This window comes from Neofelis nebulosa, chromosome 17 (genome assembly GCF_028018385.1).
Source record: "Neofelis nebulosa isolate mNeoNeb1 chromosome 17, mNeoNeb1.pri, whole genome shotgun sequence".
Taxonomy (NCBI): domain Eukaryota; kingdom Metazoa; phylum Chordata; class Mammalia; order Carnivora; family Felidae; genus Neofelis; species Neofelis nebulosa.
Window position 1 is genome coordinate 35,124,360 of NC_080798.1, and position 20,881 is coordinate 35,145,240.

The 20,881-nt window shown below is 53.5% G+C and overlaps 1 protein-coding gene across 6 annotated transcripts in view; it reads right to left on the minus strand.

Annotated features, from left to right (window-relative positions):
* CNGB1 (cyclic nucleotide gated channel subunit beta 1) overlaps positions 1-20,881 on the minus strand; it is a 77,150-nt gene that overhangs the window by 35,804 nt on the left and 20,465 nt on the right. For all 6 annotated transcript variants that reach the window (XM_058707786.1, XM_058707788.1, XM_058707790.1 and 3 more), the window contains 6 exons: positions 20,524-20,560; positions 14,602-14,764; positions 13,602-13,685; positions 7,726-7,813; positions 6,995-7,031; positions 632-791 (listed from right to left, as the gene is read on the minus strand). In XM_058707786.1, the coding sequence (XP_058563769.1) occupies positions 632-791; positions 6,995-7,031; positions 7,726-7,813; positions 13,602-13,685; positions 14,602-14,764; positions 20,524-20,560 (569 nt within the window). The remainder of the gene's footprint in view (positions 1-631; positions 792-6,994; positions 7,032-7,725; positions 7,814-13,601; positions 13,686-14,601; positions 14,765-20,523; positions 20,561-20,881) is intronic.

Sequence of the window (20,881 nt, forward strand, 5' to 3'; positions counted from 1 at the left end):
AGGACACAGAGAAGAAGCCCACATAGATGTTCAGAGCCCCATATGGGCAGTGCCTAACAAGAGGTATTTGTTAAGTCCGTTCTGGCACAAGGAGCAGGAGGAATGTCACATAGTAACCATAAATGAGTGCTAGGGAGACAGCCTAACACTATGGAAAAGGGGTTACTAAATGAGACGTGGCCTCAAATGAGATGTGATCCAAGTCACCCCTTCAGATGAAACCATTCAAAAGCACGGGCCCACAAACAAGATATGGAAGAGAAGGAAGCAAAATGAAATCACCTTCTAGTGCAGTGGTACTATGGATGCTTGTTTTCCTAGCGTGTTTTGGTATCTCCATTCCACTATTTTGATACTAAAATGAGGGGGTGGAAATTAGCCTTGTTACATTAATTACCCCCTCTAACTTACAGTTGAGGGCACTTGGGAGAGGAGTTCCTTGGAGAACTCTTTATAGAGTCCGAAGCCAGGGATTAGGACCCAGAAGTGGGGCCATAGTCCTAGTTCTGACACCAACTCGCTGAGTGACTTTGTGCCCGCTGCTTTCCCACTCTGGCCTCAGTCTCCCCATCTGCCAAATGGACAGATGGCACAGTGCAGTGAAAAGCCCAAGCGAAGCATAAAAGGTGACCTTTGGGTCCCTGCGGCAGATCCCGGGACTGTAAGGGTGTCTGATTTGGCAGGAGAAGGTGGCGGCAGCTCGGGTGAGGGAGGGTTCTCCAAGATGATGGGGTGGCCGTCAGCATCGGCATCTTCCACCTGCACTTCCGGGTGCTCTTCTGTAGCAGGCACTTGGACAGAAGAAGGAGAAGACAGTCAGAGAGAGAGAGAGAGCCAGGTCCCAAGGGCCTTGCTGTGTTCTTGAATAAAGGCACAGAAAGCACGTTTGGAGGGGCCTCTGGCAGCCTCACCTCCCAACAGGGCCCACAGGAGAGCTCCATGCAGGGGGTCCAAGAATGCAGAGCCCAGGGGCCTCTGAGGGCCTTGGCCACCCCAAACACCAGCCCAGCAGCTGCAAAAGAAGCCAGGACACCACAGAAGCCACAGAAGCTCTTGAGCGCTGCCTGGAGTCCAGCTCTCCAAAGTTCAGACTGCTTAGAAAGCATCAAGGACCTGGGGTTTGGTGGGGAGGTTGGGGGGCGGGGAGCTGGGTGGCGGCACCCAGAGAGGGCATGGGGAGGCCAGGAGAGCCCAAGTCCCAGGGCCTGGCCTAGCACAGCCTCAGCTGCTTCCCCTCTCTGGGCTTCAGTTTCCCCATCCCAAGGTAGGGGTGATAAAGGCACATGGCCTCACACTCTTGAAGGGCCTCAAATGGAGATGTTTGGAAATTCCTTACAATCAAGGATAACAGTTTGTCCTTATAGTGTATGCTACCCCTGTTTGGAAATCTGTTTTGGTATTTCCTTGTTTCTGTACAGGCCAGGAGCCCCTGAAATTCAGCACCCCAACCCCTCTCCTGACCTCTGAGAGGCCTCGTGCCATGTCTCACATCCCCAGAACCGGTCCTCCCTGTCCAGTCTGGGTGTGGCCCTACCTCAGGCTTCATCACCCACCTGGAGACTGTGAGGACAGGTCTACCTGAGGTGAAGCCCAGAGGATGCTGAGGGGCTGAGATGGTGTGCCCTTTCCCCACCACCCCTGGGTCGGACCACTTAATAGCAGCCCCACAAGCCTGGGCACCAGCAAGGCAGGTGCATACCACCCAAAGTGGAGAGAGGTTGCATGTTGAAACGCTTGGATGACTTTCTTTTTAAATGGCCACCATGGGAAAAGACAGCACTTGTGGAATTTGGCAGACAGAACCTATTCTTTTTTTTTTTAATGTTTATTCATTTTTGAGAGAGAGAAAAAGTGCATGCATGAGCAGGGGAGGGGCAGAGAGAGAGGGGGACCGAGGATACAAAGCAGGTTTGTGCTGACAGCAGCGAGCCCGATGCAGGGCTCAAACTCACGAACGATGAGATCATGAGCCAAAGTCAGATGCTCAACCAACTGAGCCACCCAGGTGCCCCAAATTTGGCGGAGGGGACCTAAGCAAGACAGTTGGCACTTGTTCCACTAAAGCCTTAAATGAAGCCCTCAGAGGAAGAGGATGAGCCAGAATGAAGAAGTTTTTAAAAACTCGGGGCGCCTGGGTGGCGCAGTCGGTTAAGCGTCCGACTTCAGCCAGGTCACGATCTCGCGGTCCGTGAGTTCGAGCCCCGCGTCAGGCTCTGGGCTGATGGCTCGGAGCCTGGAGCCTGTTTCCGATTCTGTGTCTCCCTCTCTCTCTGCCCCTCCCCCATTCATGCTCTGTCTCTCTCTGTCCCAAAAATAAATTAAAAACGTTGAAAAAAAATTAAAAAAAAAAAAAAAAACTCAAGGAAGAAGTTTTGTCAGACTAACAAGAGATACTCCAGGCTATGGAAAGCAGGAGAGAGCATGAGAAGAGGCCTCATCCTGCTTCCCCACAGACCTCTAGAGGTGAGCTGGGGGTGGGGCAGGGTATGGGGGGCAGCCAGGACCAGGGCAGTCTGTCAGGGATGATGAGGGCCCCAGATTGCCTCCAGCATGGCACCTGGGCCGCAGAAAGTGCCCTGGCCTGGGCATCCGCAATGCTGTCTCGGGGAGCGTGGGAGGGGGCAGATGCTCCCCTACCCCTGCCTCACCCTGAGAGGGACTCTGCACCCTCAGTGGGCCCCGGGAAAGGAGGGGAAACCCCTAACCCTAGTGTTTCATTTTTATAGAATATTATTATTTAAAAATAGAAAGAATAATATGGTATGATTAAATTGGTGTAGAGAAGAGTAATATTTACTATGAAGCTCTTCCTATGTGCCTGCCAGGCATTTGTTTAGTAAACTCTTAGTGTTTATATATGTATATATATACATATATACATATACACATACATATATATATATATATATATGTATGTATATATGTAAGTTTATTTATTTATTTTGAGAAAGAGAGAGAGAGAGAACAAGTAGGGGAGGAACAGACAGAGGTGGGGAGAGAGAGAATCCCAAGCAGGCTCCACATTGTCAGCACAGGGCCTGATGCAGGGCTCAAACCCACGAACTGTGAAATCATGACCTGAGCCAAAATCAAGAGTCAGATGCTTAACCCACTGAGCCACCCAGGTGCCCCACTGCTTTATATACATTAATTCTTTTCTCCTTCCTGGCCATTCTGGGAGGCCCTTGTTATCACCATCCCCACTTTGTGGATATACCGAAGCACAGAGAGGTTAAGAAACCCGCTGCCGAGCCAGGATTTGGACCCAGGCAGCCTGGCTCTAGCTCTTAGACTCTTACTTCCTCCTGAGGTCGGTGACCAGCACACACATACAGGCCTCTGTTTAAACAAAACCCCACTCCGTGCCAAGCAGCATCATTGAGATGGGAATAATGTTCTTGCTACACCCTGCCATGTCTTGTCTGCAGCATCTAAAATCATCCCAGGTCTCACCACAGCTGGATCAGTCCACTGTTCCAACGTGTCAGGGGGGACTATTTCCCCAAGTTTGGGGCTCCCAGGGACCAGGGAGGACACAAGATGACTTGGGATGGCACAGACGAGGCAGAGGAAACGGAGAATGAAGACATCCCTCCCATTTCAATTCTCTTGAGATCCTGAATGCACAGAGAGGAAGTCTCAGATTGGGGCTCCCATGGCCTTAACCCCTCTCTGACACATCCTAACTCCCGTCTGCGGCAAAGAGAGTGGGCCTCAGCTGTGAGCCCTCAGCCCACAGATCTATCGACTACAACTATCAACACGACTCTGTTTTCAGGTCACTCGTGGTTATTTCTATTTACACCTTCTACTGATGGCAAGCGATGCTGGTTTCCCGTTGGAATAGTAATGTAAAGGTTCCTGATTAAATAGACTTAATTAAATTTTTAAAAAATGAATCCACTGCAAGAAAATTAGCAAGCCAATACAAGTAGAATTGGCACAGAATGTAGCAAACATTGAGAAGGGATCCGTCGGGGGTGGGGGAAAGATGGGGGATAGTTTGCAGGGAGTAGATGGCGGTCTTTCCTGGGGGTGTCATCCCTGGCGGTGGGGATGGTCTGCGTGCCACCTCACCTCCACTCTCTGTCCATCACAAGCTAGGAAGAGAGAGGGACAGTGGTGGATCTAGTCTCGTGAAATGTCCAGTTCTACCTGTCTACTGACCTCATAGGTGCCCTTGCACAGTATCATCCAAAAATAAACAAATGGAAAGGGAAAGTGGGCAGGTCTGGCTTGAGTTAAGGCAGAAAGTGACAGGGGTTGGTCCAGAGGCGCCAGGATGTCCCTGAGTACTCTGTCATCAGGAAGCAAGCCACAGGAGCCCAGCCCAAAGGCCATTGCAGGAACCTCATCACAATTAAACAGATCCAGACAGGCCCTCCTTCTTTGCTGGCCCCTAAGGATGCCTCTCCTCCCGGTCTGCCTGCAGACACCTGGGGGCCTCTCCTTTCCTGAAATGGAATTTGCTAGGCAGATATCAACAACCCTCAGAAAGTCCAGCTCCCAGAAAATCCTCAAGCTCAGTAGAATTCTGTCTGAAATGGGCCCCCACATTCCTTTTATGCCCCATCCCCCTCAATTTATTCTCTTCCTCCACTCAGGTTTCCTGGCCTAGAGATCTTAGTAACTTGTTTAAACTAGGCTGTGATTGACTACCTGTAAAAAAAAAAATATGATGATCTACAGATAGCAAGGTTTAACCCAAAGAAATGAATTGCTAATTGTGGGATTTTAGGCACAGAGATAAGGGGACTAAATACCCCTTCAGTCACCACAAAGCAAGATGAAGGCAATGATCAACAGGAAAAGAGGGTGGTTTTCCATGAATTCAACTGGTAGTCCCACACCTTGATCGTGGCACCCATGCAGGAAACAGCCCAAGCCATGCGGAAGCACACATCACGGGCACAAGCATGCTGGCTGCACGAGATCACGCTACCTAGACGACGGATGGATCTCCTGGTCTCCTTAGCGAAGCTGGAGCTGGACAAGGCCGTCCTCCGGGTGATGAGGACAGGGATGCGGGTGATTGAGGGGCGGTAGCTGGGCACATTGGGGAGGTGCTCTGCCAGGGTAGGGGGAGCAAGCCCTGGGGCCACCTGACCAGGTGGCTGGTCCTGGACCAGGAGATTCAGCTCCACATCCTGCCTTGGTTTAGCCATGGTGCTGGGGCCAGAGGGGCTTAGGCAGATGTGGGACCCCGGGCACTGCAACAACGAACACAGGGTCAGAGAAGGCACGTAGGTAGGCTCCTACCCTCCAGCGCCAACTCACACCAGCCCGGTGCCCGCCCGCATTGGTAGCAGCTACACCGAAAGCTTAGAACATCATTCGTGTCCCTAGACCCAACGTCGAAAACGTCATCAAGCCATGTGGCTGGTCTCCGTGACACTTCTAAGGGACAGTGCCGAGCCCCCCCCCCCCAACTTCTTATCTCTCTCTGTTAACCAACCACCCTCAGACAGAAAAAGTTAAAATCAAAGAATCCAGGCCTCCTGGACTGGCCAAACATTCTTGGCCCAGTAGGATTTCCCATCCCAAAGAAACTCTGGAGCTCAATGAATTTCACTTCCAACCAGAAGCAGGAACTTCTCCTGGGCCTCACACTGGAATCACTTGGGGACATTTGGAAATGTCTGATTGTTAAAATCTCTCCAAATGATTTTGATATGCAGACACGTTTGAGAACCAGGGCTCAAGGCTATTGCCTCTCAAACACTGATGTGCAAACAAACCACCAGGGATCTTGTTATAACACAGATTCTGGTTCAGCAGGTCTGGGGTGAAGCCTGGGATTCTGTATTTCCAACCAGCTCCCTCGTGACTCCAAAGCTGCCGGTTCCAGCTCCACACTTATGAGTAGCGACAGACAGATGGCCATGCCTCAGTGTTTCTCAGAGTGTGGTTCCCAGGCCACCTGCTTCCAGATGCCTGGGGGGAGGGGCGGAACAAGCCCCACAGAACCTGAGTCTGCACCCGGGTGACCCTGGTCTTATTCATCCACGTGGGCTGCAGACTTAGTAGGTTTCCTACGGATAATGTGTTGAAGTTAATAGAAGAAGTTTTTCAAAGACCAGGTGGGGAGCAAGTTTGGGACACCTGCGTCCAGTCCCGTGTTAGTCACTGGCTGCCTGGGACACATGCATCATGGTCCCCGTTATGGCCACCTGCTTCAGTGCCAGCCACGGTGTTGGGGACCTTCGACACACTGTCCACCCTACTCTGCCCAAATGCCCTGTGAGGTGGGTACTATTATTGCCCTGTCTTTCTTGATTTGGAGCCACAATTAAGAGAGGTCACACACCGGGCTCCGGGTCACACAGCAAGGAAGAAGGAGGAGCCAAGAGTGAAACGCAGGTCTGAGTGGTCCCTCAGCCACGTCCTGAGCACTTGGAGCCTCAGTTTTCTCATCTGTAAAATGGTCTGTCTACCTCACAGGCTGGCTTGAGAAACACAGAGCCTTATGAGGCCAGGGCTCCATGTCTGTCTGCCCTGGGCTTCCCAGCCTGGCTATCCTCGGGTCCTCTACACTCTGCCCCACCCTCCCTGGAGTTCTCGGGCTTGGGGGTGGGGATGGTAAATAATAGCAAAGTGCTGGGTACAGCCTGGGAATCTTAGCAGGAAAGAAAAGCTCATCAAGACACGTGGAGTCTAGGATGGGCCCTTAGCAAGCCTGGGTCCCGATTCCCACTCAGACATGCTCCATTGCTGCCAAACCCTCTTTCGATGGCAGTTCAGAGAGCTGCATTCCCAGCGAGGGGTGGCAGGAGGGCTTGACTAGGAGCGGGGTTTCCGCAGGCCTCCTGGAGTCCTGGGAGCCTCTGGCAATGCCCCTGGGCCTTTGGAGTACATCACCAAATTCTGCTAATGTGGCCTGAGGTGAGACACGTGTAGGGATGGAGGGAGAAGGGATGGGTGCCCTTGGCCAGGCCGTCCCCAGCCTGAAAGTATCCTCAACATTCTGTGCGCCCCACCCCCACCACACACCTACCTTCTGGGCTGGCAGCCACGGCCTCCTCCTGTGGCTCCTGCAAACAGGGAAGTGGAAACAGAAGCTGTGACCATCAACTTTCCTCCCGGCCCTCCCAGACCCTGTTGGGAGATCTGTATTCAAGAGTCTTCATGGGCCCCGATTCCCCTCCTTGCCCTGCCTGACCCATCAGGCCCTGCCACCCCACCTTCTGGGGCATCCTGGGAGGTGGCCTCTACTGTGTGGAGAGTAGGGCATACAGGAGCCCTGGGCCCCAACACCTGGATCGGTGACTTATAACAGGGGGCCTTCTCACGCAGCCCTGTGCAGGTGGAGCCCAAACAACTAAAGCAGCCACCAACAGCACTCCCCACCTGGGTGCTGCACTCTACAGTATACAACTGTGTGCGACACCCCGGGGAGGGGATGTTAACCCCATTTTACAAAGGTGGCCATTGAGTCCCAGAGTGGGGAGGTGACTTGTCCAGGGTCACACAACCATGTGAGGACTTCGGCGTCCAGGTCCAGCTGCTCCCCACCCACGGGCCTGTCACCCCAGGCCCTTCCTGATACCAGTGACCTCCGGCATAAGCAAGGCCTTCCGTACCCACCATCCTGCTCCCCGGTCCAGCGGGCACCTCGCCAGCTGAAACTCCGCCTGTAAACAAAGTAGACAAAGCCCCAGCCCCTTCTGCTGATGCCCACCCAGGCTTCAGAGGTAGTTGGGTACCCGGCATGGTGTGGCTCCATACCTGGTGGGCGGCCTCCTGGGGCTGGGTCCTGCCTACTCCGCTCGGGTGCTCGCCAGCCTGTGCCACCAGACAGCTATCCAGCAGGACGCTGCGACCGAGGGGGAGGAAAGGGCTAGCGTTAGGAGTGTTAGACATTTCCTGAGCCCTGCTGAGAGCCAGGCCCTGTGTTGGGAGCTGGTACACAAAGATGTCCAAGAATAGGTCCTCACCCTCATGAGGCTCCCCACACGGGACAGGCTGACCACAGTTCTGCCTAGGAAGGAGGCCTGCCTGGAGGAGGTAGCCTCTGAGCTGGACCTCAGGGATGATGAGTTGACCATGAGGAATAGGGAAGGGGGTCCAGGAAGGGGGAATAGCACGTACAAGGAAAAGCGGGGTGGATGGTTTGAGGAACTGTCCTCTGGGTGGGTGTGACCAAAGGGCACAAAGGCACTTCCCCTCTGTGAGTCTCCAGGAAACTTTGGTGACACAGGCAGGGCAGGGAGTACGAGAAAAGTGAGGCCCAGAGAGGTAATGTGACCCGGCCAAAATCACACTGCAGATTGTCTTATACCACACAAACCTCGAATGCGGGCCCTGGTTCTTTCCATGCCATGAGATCAGAGCCACATTACCGTTGCTGAAGGTTTCAGGGGTCCCTGGCCCAGGCTCCAGGTGTACATGGGTGACAGGGGCCAGGGGTGCGGAGAGGGCTATGGTTAGAGAATCTGTGCTCATCTGAGTCAGCAACCCCACTTGGCTTAGAAAAATCTTCTGATTTTCAAGAGGAGCCTGAACTACATGTTTTAAAGGTAGAATCTCCAATCTTCAAGTGCTGATAATTAATCCAAATTAATATATTCATAGCAATATATAGATAAAAGAGCTTGTCTACAAGCGAAACTGGACCCTTAGATGCACACAGGCAGTGTGCAGCCTCTGGGTTAAAATGGTGACTCAGAACCAGGAGCCAATGTGACTTTTGTAGTTAGAATTGGATCCTGGTTCCTAGTGGCCCACCCTACCCAACCTCTGTCAGCGAGGGCTCACAGAGGGTGTTCTCTCTGGCATCCAGAAAACCTGGATTCACTACCTTCTCCCCAGAGGGCCAAGCCTCAGCCCTCCTGAAGTGGGTGAGGAGGTGGGGACAGAACTGCAGCCCCAGTCGGTTTGGAGACCGCAGCAGGAATCAGTCAGCAATCACATTGTCACAGCAGCCCCCATGGGCTGTCGCTCCCCATATCCTCACCCAAACAACCCTGAGAGGCTGGGGCTGTGACTGGTCCTAGCTTAGCAATCAAAGGCACAGAGAGGGCAGATGGCCTGTCCACGGTCACACAGCTGGCACAAGGCAAGCCTGGATAAAACACAAGTGTCTCTGACCCTCAAGACCATATCCGTAATACTTGGTTGCCTGCCTCTGCTCCATGTGACACGGAGGAATAAGCCCAGGGTCCTGAGATCTGAGCACCCAACTCACTTCATTTCCCTTCATTACATAGCTCTTTCCATCAAAAGGGGCCTCAACTGTCAGGATCATACTACCCACTCTGCCCAGGAAGAAACAGATTTTCTTAAAGAGATTTGAGTCACAAAAGCAAGGCACATGATGACTTTCACGGGGCCTGGGCACTTTAAGGTTTTGTGGGCTCCTTCCTCCTTAAAAGTAAAGTAAAAATTATATTCTCTGACTGCATCTATATGAAGATTCATATGTTCAAACATTCTCTTCCATTGAAAAGTTCATTTTGGTGTCTGATTTTTAAAAAAATTAAAATGTGCTCGAAGGCCCCTAAAAGAATCGTGGGAACTACGCCCTTCCCAGTTCTCGGAACACAGGTCCGGGAAGTGAACTACCACAGTCCAGTGAGGTCTTGCTCATTCCAGAATCAGGCCAGGAAATCACTGTATGGCCTTGAACACATCACTGGGAAGCCCTCGGGCTGCCTCTGTTTGCTTATCTGTCAAATAGGGAGGAATTGCCCAGGCTGCATGGCCTGACAGATTTGAGTGAGGTCGGAAGGGCCAGTGAGAGTCTCATGAAAGTCAGAAAAGACTTCCCATATCTGGTGTTGTTCCTGGTCCTCCATCTATCAACACCAACGAGCAATTCCCCTAGTTTGGGCTACCAAGTGTTTGCTTCGGTACCAACTCTGCCCTTGCCGGCAGTGCACCCCTGGACATACAGGGTACTGTCTCTGAGCCCCAGTTCTCCCATCTGTGAAATGGGATTAATAATAGGTGCCCAGACTCTGGCATAGCAAACAAGTGTTACTCAAATGGCAGCTGCTGTCATGATTGTTCTTGCCATGATTGCTACTAAAACTAGAGAAGGGAGCGTCCTGCAGGGTTATGAATCACCCACGTGGATTGGGGAGCATCTTGTACAAACATCTCCAGCTATCAAGATACCTAATGAGCCCTACTGTGGCCCTGTCAGGACCTCCAGGGGTTGTTTGGGAGCTATGTACCCAAAGCCATGTTGTTCCCGGTCGGCGATGTGCCCAAGGCCCCCTCTTGCCCATCCCAGAAGCAGCAGGCCATCAACTTCTAGAAACTTCCTAAACCCCAGAGATTTCCAAGTGGAGGATCACACAGACTCACTGAGGTGGGCATCCCGGAGAACCTCCCCACCCAGCTATCCAAGTTAAAAGTGCAGGGAGTAGCCAAGAGTTGCCCTTCCTGCTCCTCCTCCCCCAAGTTCCCCGGCAGGCGGTGCCCCTAAGCTAAGGTCCTCACCAGGCACCCCCACCCTGAAAGAAAGAAGGGGAGCCCTTAGGACAAAGCAGCCACCTACTTGGGTCTCGCTGTCTTGGCCGATAAGAATGCCCATGACGCAGGAGTTCAGCTGGGGGCGATGGTATTCATCCCAAGCCCCATGTCAGGTGCCCACAGGTAGACAACTTGGAGAGCCCCGGTCCAGCCCCCGAGCCTGCCAGGCCAGCTCTGGAGCCAGTGTGGCTCGGGTAGCAGATGAGCTACTGATCCTTCCTGCTTCTAATCAGATTGAGGGAGTGTGCAGGCAGTGGGGAACTCTGCAGAAATGCCCCCAGGGAGGGCAGGTGGGGACCAAAAGGCTGCGGTTGCTAGGAAAAGCCGAGCTGTTGCCGGCAGAGACCAGGTCGCTAGGCGACCATCTGCCTGTTACCAGGGCCCGCGCGCACGTCATCAGTAACCCCTGTGCCTCTGCAAAGCTGGCCAAGAGCAACCTTCCCCAGTCAGTGACAGCCCAGTCCACTTGCCCACACCTGACACCCTCTGGCCCTGGCCCTGGGATCACTCAGCCCTCTCACCCAGTGCCCGTGTCCCTGCCTAGGGCCCCGGAGCCCAAAAGTCCCCTGAGTTTGAAACTCTGGGTAAACATTTGTATGAATATGTATGTGTGTGCGGCACTTGTGGGTAACTGTACACGTGTGTTTGTGTGCATGAGCGTGCACACAGGGCACAGCGTGCCTATGTGCAAGCATGTACCAATGTGCCTGTGCATGTGGACACGTGAACAAGTGTGCTGAATGTGCTTGTGCACGTATGCAGGCTGTGCGTGGGTATGACTGTGTGCACACCCACACATATAAGTGTGTGCCCAGCCCAGCCCGTGTGTCTGTGTCCGTGTAGGTGTGTATGTGCAGATATGTGTGCATGTACCTGCGTGTACCGTGCACTGAGAACATGCATGTAGTTAGTGCATGTGTGCGAGCACACTAAATCACTGGTGTTCGGGGGGTATTTCAGTTCAGGAGCAGTGGCATATAAAGGGGTTTTCAGGTCTCCGTGTTGGGCACACAGGTTTAGTCGGGGGACAACTCCCCACCATGAGCACTAACAAACCAGCACTAACAAATCTAGGCAGCACCTAAGTCTTCACCCAGGAAACGGGCTATCACAGGTCAGTGAGAGCAGCCTGGCTCTGGGGGGCCCAGAGGGCAGAATGTGGACCACATTACAGAAACCATAGGGAAGCACGTTTATTTTTGGTGGAAGAAATCATCTCATAATCAGAGGTGTATATGGATGGAATGGACAGCCTTCAAGAGGTCATGAGCTCCCCATCACTGGAGGCAAACAAGTAGCCATGTGGTCTCCTGCCAAGGATGAAAAAATTCCATGTGAACAAGGGATAGGTGGACTAAAAGCAGATGACACGGAGCAGGCCTCCAGCCCTGAAGTCCTGTGTTGTCTCATGGTATAACTATTTCCCGACTGAGACTGAAAGTAACCCTCCGCGGGGATGAGAACATCAATGACCCTTGATGGGGCACTCACTGCGGCCAAGGTCTGAATATGCCCCATACACAGCTGGCCCGTGACCGCTTCACAGGGGTGTTAGTATCCCCGTTCCTCAGACGCGGAGGCAGAAGCTCTGTGCAGTGTGCACTTGCCCAGGTCACTCTGCCAGGAGAAGCAGAGCCCGTGCCTCAGGCCAGGGCCAGAGGGACAAGTCAGCAAAGAAGGGTGTGGGCCAGGGGGCACCACAGAGAGCGGAGCGACAGGGACAGAGAATAATGCAAGGCACAGATGCAATCAGTCTGGCCTGCCCCATGATGACAGCCTCCTCACGGCTCTCCCTGCCTCAGTCTCCCCACAGTGCAGCTGCCAGATCACGTCTGGATCTCCCCGCTCAGCAACCTTCAATGGCTCCCCATTGCTCCTGAGAAAGCAAGTCCCAGGTCTTCACAATCTGGCCCCCGGCCTCTGAAGCATCATCTCCCCACCATGTCCACCAGCTGCAGTGTCACTGTCCCCCCGACATGAGGGCTGCTTTTGAGGCAGCAAACCACTCCCCCCTGTTCGAAACCCCCAGGACACTCTTCTTGTCGCCCACTCTCTTCATTGGTACCCCCTCCTCCTCACAGGTACTTCCTCCCCAGGCCCTTCTGTTTCCTCGAATCTCCCTGGCTCTGCTCTGGCCTTTGGGCCTCTCCTCTGTCCACACTGGCTCCCCCAGCATCTCCTCCAGCCCCGCGGTTTCCAGTTCCATCCACACGACCAGACTCCCGACGTTCCATCTCCAACCTCTCACCCCCGACTCCACGCTCAGGCCCCACTGCCTGCTTGCTGTTCATCTCCCCACGCACCCCCCTCACCATCTGTCCCGCACTGCTGAACACCTTCCTTTCAGTCTTTAATTATTGAAATACGTTTGACATATAACATCGTGTGAACTTTAGGCATACAGCATGTCAGTTTGATGAATTTATATATTATGATATGATTGCCACTGTGCTAATTAGCACCTCTATTGTGTCACAGAATGATTGTCAGTGGTTTCAATAATTAAGATGTAGTTTGATGATTATAACTATTAGTGGTTTCTGATCTCCTTTCTTTTAACTGACTTCTCTGTGTGTTCCTGTTGAAATCTTTATGGATGTGGGTGGAGAATCAACCATTAATGGGCAGAAGAGCAGAATCCAGAACAGCCTTCAAAGGCATCCATGGGACCGTCATGGACAGTGTGGAGGGGGACACAGCCCTATGCCTTGGTTTGGTTAATTACAGGGGCTGTGAGCCTCCCGCATGGGCCCATTCACTCATCCATCCACGCGTTCAGCCGACATTTATTTGGCGCCTGCTATAGCAGGCACTGTTGTAGGATCTAGGGACATGGGAGTGAGCACAACAACCCCCACCCCCACCCCGAGGAGGCTGTGTTCTGGTGTTTGTGTGCGTGTATAAGCATCTGGGAGGGTCTTAAGGGGTGGGCAATATGAGTCTCGGGTCATTATGAATGCTGGGGGGGACACCCAGCTTCCCCAGCCTCCCTGGTCAGTACGCAGCAGCACACAGCACAGAACAAAGGAAGGAGCTCCCCCACCCTGAAAGCCCCCCCGTCCCACACTGTAACCCCTCCCTGGGCCATCCCTTGTGGGGAGGCTGAGAACACACAAGTGCCTTACTTAGGCTCCTCCTCCTCCTCTTCTTCCTCCTCCTCTCCATCTTCCTCCTCATCTTCTCTCTCCTCTTGAATCTGGGGCAGCTCCCTGAGTTGAGGTCAGAAGCAGGAGGTGAGCCCACTTGCAGCCCCACCCCCAGTCCACCTCAGGTCCCATGACCCCTGAAACCAGACCCGAAAATCTCAACCAAGACTTGACCTGGGGAACCCCACTTGAGCAACCTCAGGCTCCCTCTAGCAGCAAGGCCTCTCCACGGCATGAGGGGCCTGGCCCAGCCTCCACCATCCCAGTGGCAACCCTGGGTCAGCCTCTGAGCCTCTCTGGGCCTCAGTTTCCCCACCTTTACAATGTATGTCATGGGCCTGAGGACCTGACAGCTTGAGGGGTTATCACCAAGATCGCTAGAGGGAACAAAGATCATTATGTCCCTACGGAGGGCAAGTGGGTAATCACTACCATAGGTACCCATTCCCGTGCCCAATGACCCTGCAACCCCCCTTCTGCAAATTTATCCTGCAGGCCTATTCACGTGCATGTGCAAGAGTGTGTGTTGCAAAATTGTTTACAATAACAAAATTTCGCAACCACAAATGTATATAAATCCTGGCACATCCACACAATAGAATACTATGCGGTTGTTAAAAAAAAAATCTGTGGATGATCTCTATGCACTGAAGGTGGAAACGCCTCAAGGTATATTGTTGAATGAATAGAGCAAGTTGCAGATACGTAGGTGCGTGTGATATGCTATCTTGTGTGGAAAAAAAAAAAGGAATCATGCCTGTTAATGCTCAGATACTGCCTGGACCAGCACAGAAGAAACTGGCAGCTACTGTCTCTATTCACAGGGAGAGGACTGGATGTCTGGGGGAGGGAGGAGGAGGAAGGAGTAGAGGCAGGTTTGGCTCCTGTTCTATGTCCTTTGATACCTTTGGGATTCTGTACCATGTGCCTGTTATCTTTCCAAACGATCATTTGTTCCAGGGCCTTCTCTGGTTCCCACCTGGGCATCTCCTCCATGGCCTCATTCTCCTCTTCATAAGCTGGAGCCGCCTCTGAGCCCTGCGGACTGGTGCCCCGGTCCTGATACTCGTCCTCCTCCCAGTGAGGGTCAACTTCTTCTAGGACGAGATCGGGCTCCTCTTGGCCTCCAGGGAGGATGCAGACTGCAGGGGACACAGGGCACAGGGGAGAGTGGGCTTGGGCTTCTGAGTCCCAGGGACCACACAGGGGGCCTTGGCCATCACCAGCCATGGGCCAGCTCTCAGCCAAGCAGCAGAAATAGCACCATTATCCACAGGACCATTAGCAGCCAGATCAGTGCTAAAGTGACAGGCTGAAGCCCATGATCATTCACCCTGTTTCCTTCTGGTCATTTTCCCCCTTTTTTCCTTTTGAGATAGAGCTTCAATTACAGTTAGCTTTTGTGTCTCCTTAGGGCCCCCGTTCTTGGAGGTCTGTGCAGAAGCAGAAATAATGCTTCTAACCACAGCATCATAGGAGATACGGAAGATCCAAGCTTGGGGTCTGCCTTGGCACATCTAGGTGCAAGGTGACCTGGCATGTCCAGAGGAACACAGAGAGAGCTTGCCTCCTGCATGTTCTCTAGATGCCGCCCACTGGTGACAGCATACCAAATGCTCATAACCTCAGCACCCATTTCTAGCAGTCCTTCCCTCCTGGGCCTAGAGGCTCCAGCTTCTGCGGGGATTGACCTTCTGGCAGAGATGGTCCCACCTTCAGATAGGATCTGTCATTTTCACCATTTCTCCACGTACTCAAGTCCCTGACAGTGCAAACAGTGTGGGGCTGTGAGCTCGGCAGAAGTGGGTGCAGGGGACTCCCATCAGGAACCTAAATCCTCCGTAGTCAAGAGGAAGGGGAGAAGAGAGGAGATTGTCTAGATATCAGGTGTTCCCAAAAAGCTCCAGGATCTTGGTGATCTTAAGCCAAGCGTGAAATTATGAATAGTGACTTTAAATGCGAGTTGGTCTGAAGTCTTATCCTGTGACTTTGGAAAGTATTGCTCATGGTGTAGAAAAAATAATAATAATATAATGGCAGCTACATTTATCGAGCACTTATATGTTCCTAGCCCTGTGCTTAATGATATACATGGATTAACTCAATTAGTCCTCAAACCAACCTTTTGAGGTGGGAATAATTGTTACCCCCCCATTTTATTTTCCTTCTTTTATGTTGTTTCCTCATTTACAGATGAGCAAACTGAGACACAGGTTCACAGCTTCTGTTACAAGGTGTGTCCCATGTGCCAGGCACAGGGATGTCCGTTTTCCAAGAGCTGTCTTCCACTGCTCCTGCCTCCTGGCTTCCAGGTACAGACATTACCCTGCCTCACACAGAGGCACCCGCCTGCCCTCCAGGGAAATCCCCTACACGCATCCTGAACTAGGCTTTTCCACGCGGGTCCTGGCCCCTCCAGCCCTACAAACACCCCTGGGGTTTGACAGGGGAGGCTCATCCAAGCGTGGCCCCGAATCCAGTGGTGGGACATGTCACACGTGTCATTCTAGACTGCCATCCAGTAACGGTGTAGCATCTCTGCCCTGAGCAGCCACTTGGGGTACAAGTCCCCAAACATCCCCTGGCTCGTGAGCTCATCAGCTTTCACAGCAACCCTGCATGGTGACAGCATGGTGACAATAGTACTCTCGCCATTTTATAAAGCACAGAGCCAGCTCAGAGAGGCTAATGACTTGCCCAAGGCCACAAAGGATGTCAGAGGCATTGCCAGGTCTCCTGACTCCTGATTCCCTGGTGTGCTACCCCAGGCGAGAAACATGTCCGAGTGCCTCCTGGCATGGGTGGCCTCTCCGTGCTGGGCACTGCATGACCCCAGCCTTTGGTGTCCTGAAGAGTTGATGCCGTCTTTGTTTACATCCTCGCTTTCTTTTTAAATACTGTTTAGTGAGGAAGCATTTTACAAGCTTTTCCTCCTTTCATTTCTGGGCCAGGCCTCTGAGCCATGCCCTATACAATTCCCATTTTACAGCCAGAGATTCTATGGCTCTGAGAAGAGGCTGGTGGCCAGGGTACCAGAGGGGAAGGGCAGGCACGGGGTACTCGGCCACACAGATCCAGTGGCAGAGCTCCCTGCAGGCCTGGTGGAGCCCTGAGACCCTCTCATTAGGAGGGGGAGTCAGAGCTCCCTAGCTTTTTCAGGGCCCTGCCCCTGGGTCCAGATGGGGCCACTGAAGCACTGTGGGTGTTCAAGCTCATACGGAAACTCCTGCTCCATCTGGGGCTGAAACTTTGCTCCTGGAGTCTCTCATTGTCCCGCCACCTCCTGGCCAGCAATCTCTGCCAGCCTAGGATGTCCCTCAGGGCAAGTGAATGGGGTTCTGGCTCCAGGAGTGAAGGTCATCAATTGCATCTGAGGAAGGAGATCCTATTTCCAAGATCAGCAAACAGGGAGACGGGAGGCATAAATTCTAGGTCAAGGCCCGCACCAGACCCTGGGTTGCCGGAAAAGCCCAAGTTCTGGCTTATCCTCCCTGGCATGCCTGGGTCCTAGATGCTTTGGATGTGGCCCAAAGCTCAAGAACCCCTGATTCCATTGCTTTCTCTGCCTCCAATGCTTGCTCAGCCTCAGGGTAGTCTTTGTGAAGTCATTCCCCTGCTCAACCACCTTCAGTGGTTCCCCATTGTCTATAGCCTAGTCCTGTAAGATCAGGCCCTACCCTTTTTTTTCCCCAATGTTTATTTATTTATTTTGAGAGAGAGAGCACATGTATATGGGGGAGGAGCAGAAAGAGAGACAGAGAGAGAAAGACAGAATCCCAAGCAGGCTCTGAGCTGTCAGCACAGAGCCTGACTTGGGGCTCAATCTCAACAAACCATGAGAGCATGACCTGAGCTGAAACCAAGAGTTGGATGCTTAACCGACTGAGCCATCCAGGCATCCCAGGCCCCAGTTTTTCTGGCTTTAACTTCTGCATCAAAAACTCGGGATTTGCTGAGGTACCCAACACTCTCCTTCTCCCACCTCCAGCCATTTGCTCACTTTATTCCCTCTCCTGGGTTGTCCTCCCCTCACTGCCAACTGGGGACCTGAAGGGTCTCAAAGTCAAAGGCTTAGGTAGCCAGGGAGATGGTATTATAGGTGAAGGGGGGGCGTGTGCTGCTTGCCCTCAGGAGTGTCCTCAGAAGCACAGCATGGGTCTATTATAATTGCTATAGAGAAGCCAGACTTATCCAATGCAAAGCCACCTTGTTTTTAGATGTTGGCAACTAATTCTAATATTTAAAATCATTCCTTGCCCCAAACACAGACATCTGTGGGCCAGCTGGGGATCAGGATCCCTGGCAAACTCCTCCTTCCTGCTACCCCAGTACCACGGGCCACATTAACTCAACCACTTTTCAAACCTAAGTACTCATTTTAGCTTCATCTGAAGCAAAGATATCATGCAATCACAGCTTTGATGTGCTAATTTATGCTTTTTAATGTCACCGAAGGCATGTGCCGTTGTCCACCGCTGGACCCCAAACTCTTCGAGGGAGAGAACACAGCCTAGCCTAAGGGGATCCTCTTCTGGGAGAAACTGTGTCCCACTGGGGCACCGCCTGTGTGTCAGGCACCTCGCTGAGGGCTGTGCAGGCGACCTCTCAAAGAGAGTCCTCCATGGGCTTCCCCACAGTCTTCTGGTGGGAAAATCTCCTGCTGTCTAGCCTGAGTCCCACAGGCTGCCCTTGGCTGCCCTTCTTGCTTCCGTGGAAAGGCGCCAGCTTTGGTCTCAGAGAAGCAGCTGTGGGACTGGCTCCCTTCACCTAGCCTGGGAGTGTGGGGAGCGGCAGGGGGGGGGGTCACTGTTCAAGGAGGGCATGGGGTCAACAGCCACCTCTTCCCCCTCCCCTGCAGGTCTTCAGGGCACCCTTGTCTCCTTCCATCCATCCGTCCGTTTGTCCATCTGCGCTCTCCCAGGATCCCTTCTCTCTTGTTTCAGAGGCCCCCCGCTGCTGCCACGCCTGAAACAAGACAGAAGGGTGGGTGGCTGGGTGGGCAGGCGGAGGGAATGAATGAGCAGGTGCGTGAATGAATGAAAGGGCAGGGAGGCAGGGGGTAGAGCTGGCAGCAGGAGAGGGAACTCCTGCCCCAGCCCCTTAGGGTCACCCCATAGAGTGGGTTGAATCGTGTCCCTCCGAAACATATATTCAGTCCTGATCCCTACAACCTGTGAATGTGACCTCATTTGGAAATAAGATCTTTGCAGATGTCATCAGTTAAGGATCTCAAGATGAGCTCATCGTGGATTTAGGGCGGGCCTTAAATCCATGACTGGTGTCTTTATAAGAGGAAGGAGAGAAGATCTGACAGACACGGAGGAAAAGGCAGAGATTGGAGGCCAGCTAGCAGCCAAGGGACCCGGAGGACTGCCAGCAGCCACCAGAAGCCAGGAGAGAGATATGGGATGATTTCTCCCTAGAGCACCAGGAGGAGCCGACCCCCCAGCACTTCAAGCTGGGGCTTCTGGACCCTGAACTGTGAGAGAACACATTTCTGCTGTTCAAAGGCACCCAGTTTGTGGTCCTTTGTTCTGTCAGAACCTGAGGAGCTAACACACTGGGCTCCTGGCCCCACTGCCCCAGTCCCCACCCACAAGCCACACACTCCAGGCTCACGGGGAGGTCCTGTCCACAGCCAGCTGAGCACCCTGCCTCCTCCAGAGGAGCAGAGAGGAGGAGGAGACAGGGCCAGGGGCTCCGTCTTCAGAGCTCTCAGTGGCCCCCACTCTGGAAGCTGTGCTCCAGGAAACATTTTCTGTTCCTTTAACCTTGACAGCTGCTGCCAGGCCCAGTGGATGCTAGTCGCCGCTCTGTGACAACTTGCTCTGTGACCTTGGGCAAATGCCTGTACCTCTGTCAGCCCCAACAGCCATGGGGGTCCCTGCTCTGCGCAGACTCCACGAGGCTGAGCAAACCCTGCTCTGACGCCTACCCCTTACAACGTTGTCACCATTATACAAATTCCATCTCCTCCCATGGCCACTCTGCCAGACTCCGCTGCATGGTTAACTGGTCGGTCCATGCTCCAGGCTATGGTGGCCACCCTCACCCTCAGGGTGCTCATAAAGACCACGATCAGCCTGGCGGAGTTAGGGTTTTCTAGCCTAGGACATGGGTCCCAGGGACCCCACCATGGTCTGAGGGCCTGTGTCCAGGGTGGAATAGGGCCACCACCCACTGGCCCTCAACTCTGCTTTGCTCACCTCTAGAACTTATCACCAGCCTGGTACATAGCAGGCCTTCCATGACCTTTATGAATGAATGAATGAATGAATGAATGCCCTGTACACCACACGCTTGTCCCTAGGCCATGAAATGGAGGAAGAACAGATTTTGGACCCTGGCCTTCTTCGCCTAGCCTCAGTCGATCCCTCAGTACTAGTGCAGGGCTGGGATAAAAGGCAGCACACACCTCCCCAACCCTCCCCACCCATAGGTAAGGGGAACCCTCCTGCCTCACTGGAGCTGGAGTTTATGGGATCTAGTTCCTCCAGGGAGACCCCCATGCCTCTCCCCTCATCCCTCCACCGGGACTCTGCCTAGCCAGACCCACTGGCCCAGGGGGAAGTGGGGAGCTCTCTTTAGGTGTTCCCAGAGGAAGGGGATCCATCCGACTTAGGCTCACAACTGTTTCCTCTGGGTAGAAACTGGAAGGCAAGCCAGGTCCCCACCACGTCTCTCCCCAGCCACCAAGTGGCCCTGGGCCAGGCTCTGGCTACCTGGCCGGGCTGACCTGAGATGAGGCCTGCAGGACATGGGCTCTCTCAGCTCCAGGTCAGGAGGCCCCAAACGTAGCCCCCAAGTACGTTCAGGCCTGGCCAGCAACCACCCCACTGTGCATTCAAACCAAGCAACCCTCCCGGAGACACACACGAGGACCCACTAAGGTGTCACTTACCGGTCTGCACGTCACACGCCACAGGGGAATCAGGTTCCTGCATGGGGAGAAAAATGCCGTGTCCTCCTCACCGGCCTCCCTGCTTCCACCACCCCTCCCGGCACACACAGGGGCAAGAGGGCTTTCCTCACCCCTATCAGGACACCCGCAGAAGGTCCCGTGGCTCCCGGCTCCTCTCTGGTCTGCTTCCCCCCCTCCTTTCTCAGAGCTCGCCCAGTGCTCCAGGCACTGTCCTCCCTGGGTCACCACTTGGTCCCACCTCAGCTCCTTTGCCCAGGCTGGGCCCCCTGCCTGAGCAGCCTACCTTCCACTCTCCACTCTCCATGTAGGGAAAACCTCCTCCCAGCCCTCCCCGGAG